This window comes from Penaeus chinensis, chromosome 27, assembly GCF_019202785.1.
Source record: "Penaeus chinensis breed Huanghai No. 1 chromosome 27, ASM1920278v2, whole genome shotgun sequence".
Classification (NCBI taxonomy): Eukaryota; Metazoa; Arthropoda; class Malacostraca; order Decapoda; family Penaeidae; genus Penaeus; species Penaeus chinensis.
Genome location: NC_061845.1, coordinates 18,574,723 through 18,577,222, shown reverse-complemented (window position 1 = coordinate 18,577,222; position 2,500 = coordinate 18,574,723). Strand labels below are relative to the sequence as shown.

Genomic DNA, 2,500 nt, shown 5'->3' with positions numbered 1-2,500 from the left:
TAATATTCCCTCCGTCCCTTTCCTTCTCAACTTTTTTTTTCTTTCATCCCCTAAGTGGCGCTCACACTAGTCTTTTCTGTTTAGGGATCCCTTAACAGAGAGGGATACTTCCCCAGGTGTAAAGGGAATTGAGATGAAAATCCCTGCCCAGAGCGGCACCGATTGTTTAAACGGGGATTATTATATTATGTTAGGTATAATTGTACTATAGAAATAAACAATATCCACTACAACAATGGGTGCTTCAATGAATTTTGAAAGTCATCCAGTTAAGCGTATATTTGATCAATGAACACAAACACACCTACTTTGACACTTAAACACACGGAGCTCACTCCAGACAATATTTACGCCCTGGTGATCAAAATGAGAGCCAGAAAATAACTATGGAATACCATCCACAAATATCATGATAGGAAAAAGTTAGAAATAACAATAATGGACGAAATCAACAAGAAACTTTGTTTTGCACAGGATATAATCGTACGGCTGACAAAGCTGTGCCACGATATAAATTAATGGTGTTTTACTCATTCTAGTTACAGTATTTGCTTCCTCCCAATTTCGATTTTTTCAATCCTCAATTACATCTCTCGTACATTACTGATTACACTAATATTCTACAGGAAAGAATATTGTCGGATTTTCTATTTCTGTTGAAATACGGTTATATGATGCATGATGATAACTAAAAAGGGTGGATTAGTTTTTCCAAGTTTAGTATCTTCTTAAAAAAAAAAAAAAAAAAAAAAAAAAAAAAAAAAAAAAAACTATTGATTTGCAATTATATTCATATAATCCACGACTATCTTCGACATGTAGTTCATCCAGGCGATTATTGCAAACACTTTGGTCTTTTCTGGGCAGATGCTTCTCTATGGGGGGACACTGTGAATCATGACCAAACACGCTCTGTGGCGACAGACAAGACTAGTATGACCGTTGCTTAGGCATCCCGCAGTGCCTCACATGCTCCTCTCCCTACAGCTGTTCTATGTAGGCTGGTCGGAGGTGGTGCACAATGGATGGGTGGTGGCAGTGGTGGCACTGGTGGCCGCCCTCGCGCAGTCCACCTTCAGCCAGGCCTCCACTCACCTGGTGGCGATGGAGGGCATCCACGTAAAGGCGGCGCTGCAGGCGATGGTGTACCACAAGTCCTTGCGGCTTTCTGCAACGGCACAGGAGGAGCCGGAGACATGCCCTCGCCCGGCCAGCCAGGACAAGGGTAGGTGGTCGTGCCTTGTTGCGTGCTTTTTTAGGCATGTTCTTTCATTTTCCTTGTTTAAGTTATTTAGTGTTATGATACTGATTATAATCTTGTTTATTCATATGCATTTTGTTAGCTAAGGTAATGTACAAGTCTTTAAACGTCATTTAAACGGTTTCTATAACTGTTTCTTCCCCCACTGCCCCAGGTCAGGAGGGTTCGCAGGGCACCCGTGCTGGCGTGGACGCTGGCGGGGTCATTAACCTCAGCTCTGAGGACGCAGATAGCATCATGACCTTCTTCATGCACTGTCACTACATCTGGGCCATCCCGCTGAAGGTAAGGGTAACTTTTCTTATGTCTCCTTTTTCTTCTTTGGTTTAAATGTACCATTATGTAGATGTTCAAATTTCTGCATACCATCCCTCATTGATGTCTTTATAAGGGGCACCATCCCTTTAGTTACTGGATAGTTGACTTGTCCTTCTTTTATTTTGTTACGTATTATAACCAATGATAATGAACTGCATTGCATTATGTTATTACATATTAGACTAGAACATGGTATATTACATAATGTCTACGTGCATCTTCCCTCCCCCACCTCGTTCCCCAGATCGGCGTGATCCTGGCGCTCCTGTGGTGGCAGCTTGGCGCCTCGGCTGTGGTGGCAGCCGTGGCCGGCATCCTCTTCCTGACGCCGCTGCAGTTCGTCCTCTGCAAGAAAATCGCCGCCGTCAACAAGAATTTCTTGGTGAGGCTTCCTTTTGCCGGGGACGCTTAAAGAAGGATGAGCATTTTTTATTCAGTGATTTTGATCAGGGTTGATGCCATTTCCTTGGAAAGCGAGGTGCTTTCGCGTCATGAGAAACACTGTGTAAATAATGATTTAATAAGAGCTCTCTCGCAGGACGTGAGCGACGAGAGGCTGCGCCAGACGCACGAGCTGGTTACGGGCATCAAGCTGGTGAAGTTGCACGCGTGGGAGGACGTGTTCATCAGGCGCGTCACCAGCACGCGGGAGAGGGAGCTGCACCTCCTCTACAGGGACTCCATCTACCGCGCCCTCATGAGTGAGTACGGGCGCGGGGAGGCCGAATCCGGGAAGGGAAGGAAGGGTGGAGCTCCGGGAGAAACATCTGTTTGGTTTTTACTTTCTAGTATTTGGTTTCATATATTCAGCCGATTTGCTTTTTGTTTCTTGATTTCTCCATACATAGGTTCATTTAATTTCTGTATTTGTCCATTTACTTTACTTTTCATTTTTAGGATGTTGATACATCCTATATTAAT

General features: G+C 44.0%; 1 protein-coding gene across 1 annotated transcript in view; it reads left to right on the top strand.

Annotated features, from left to right (window-relative positions):
• Window positions 1-2,500, top strand: part of LOC125039516 (ATP-binding cassette sub-family C member 9-like) — a 72,466-nt gene that overhangs the window by 47,068 nt on the left and 22,898 nt on the right. Inside the window, exons 6-9 of the mRNA XM_047633542.1 lie at window positions 988-1,225; window positions 1,416-1,546; window positions 1,824-1,961; window positions 2,118-2,280. Coding sequence (XP_047489498.1) covers window positions 988-1,225; window positions 1,416-1,546; window positions 1,824-1,961; window positions 2,118-2,280 — 670 coding nt within the window. The remainder of the gene's footprint in view (window positions 1-987; window positions 1,226-1,415; window positions 1,547-1,823; window positions 1,962-2,117; window positions 2,281-2,500) is intronic.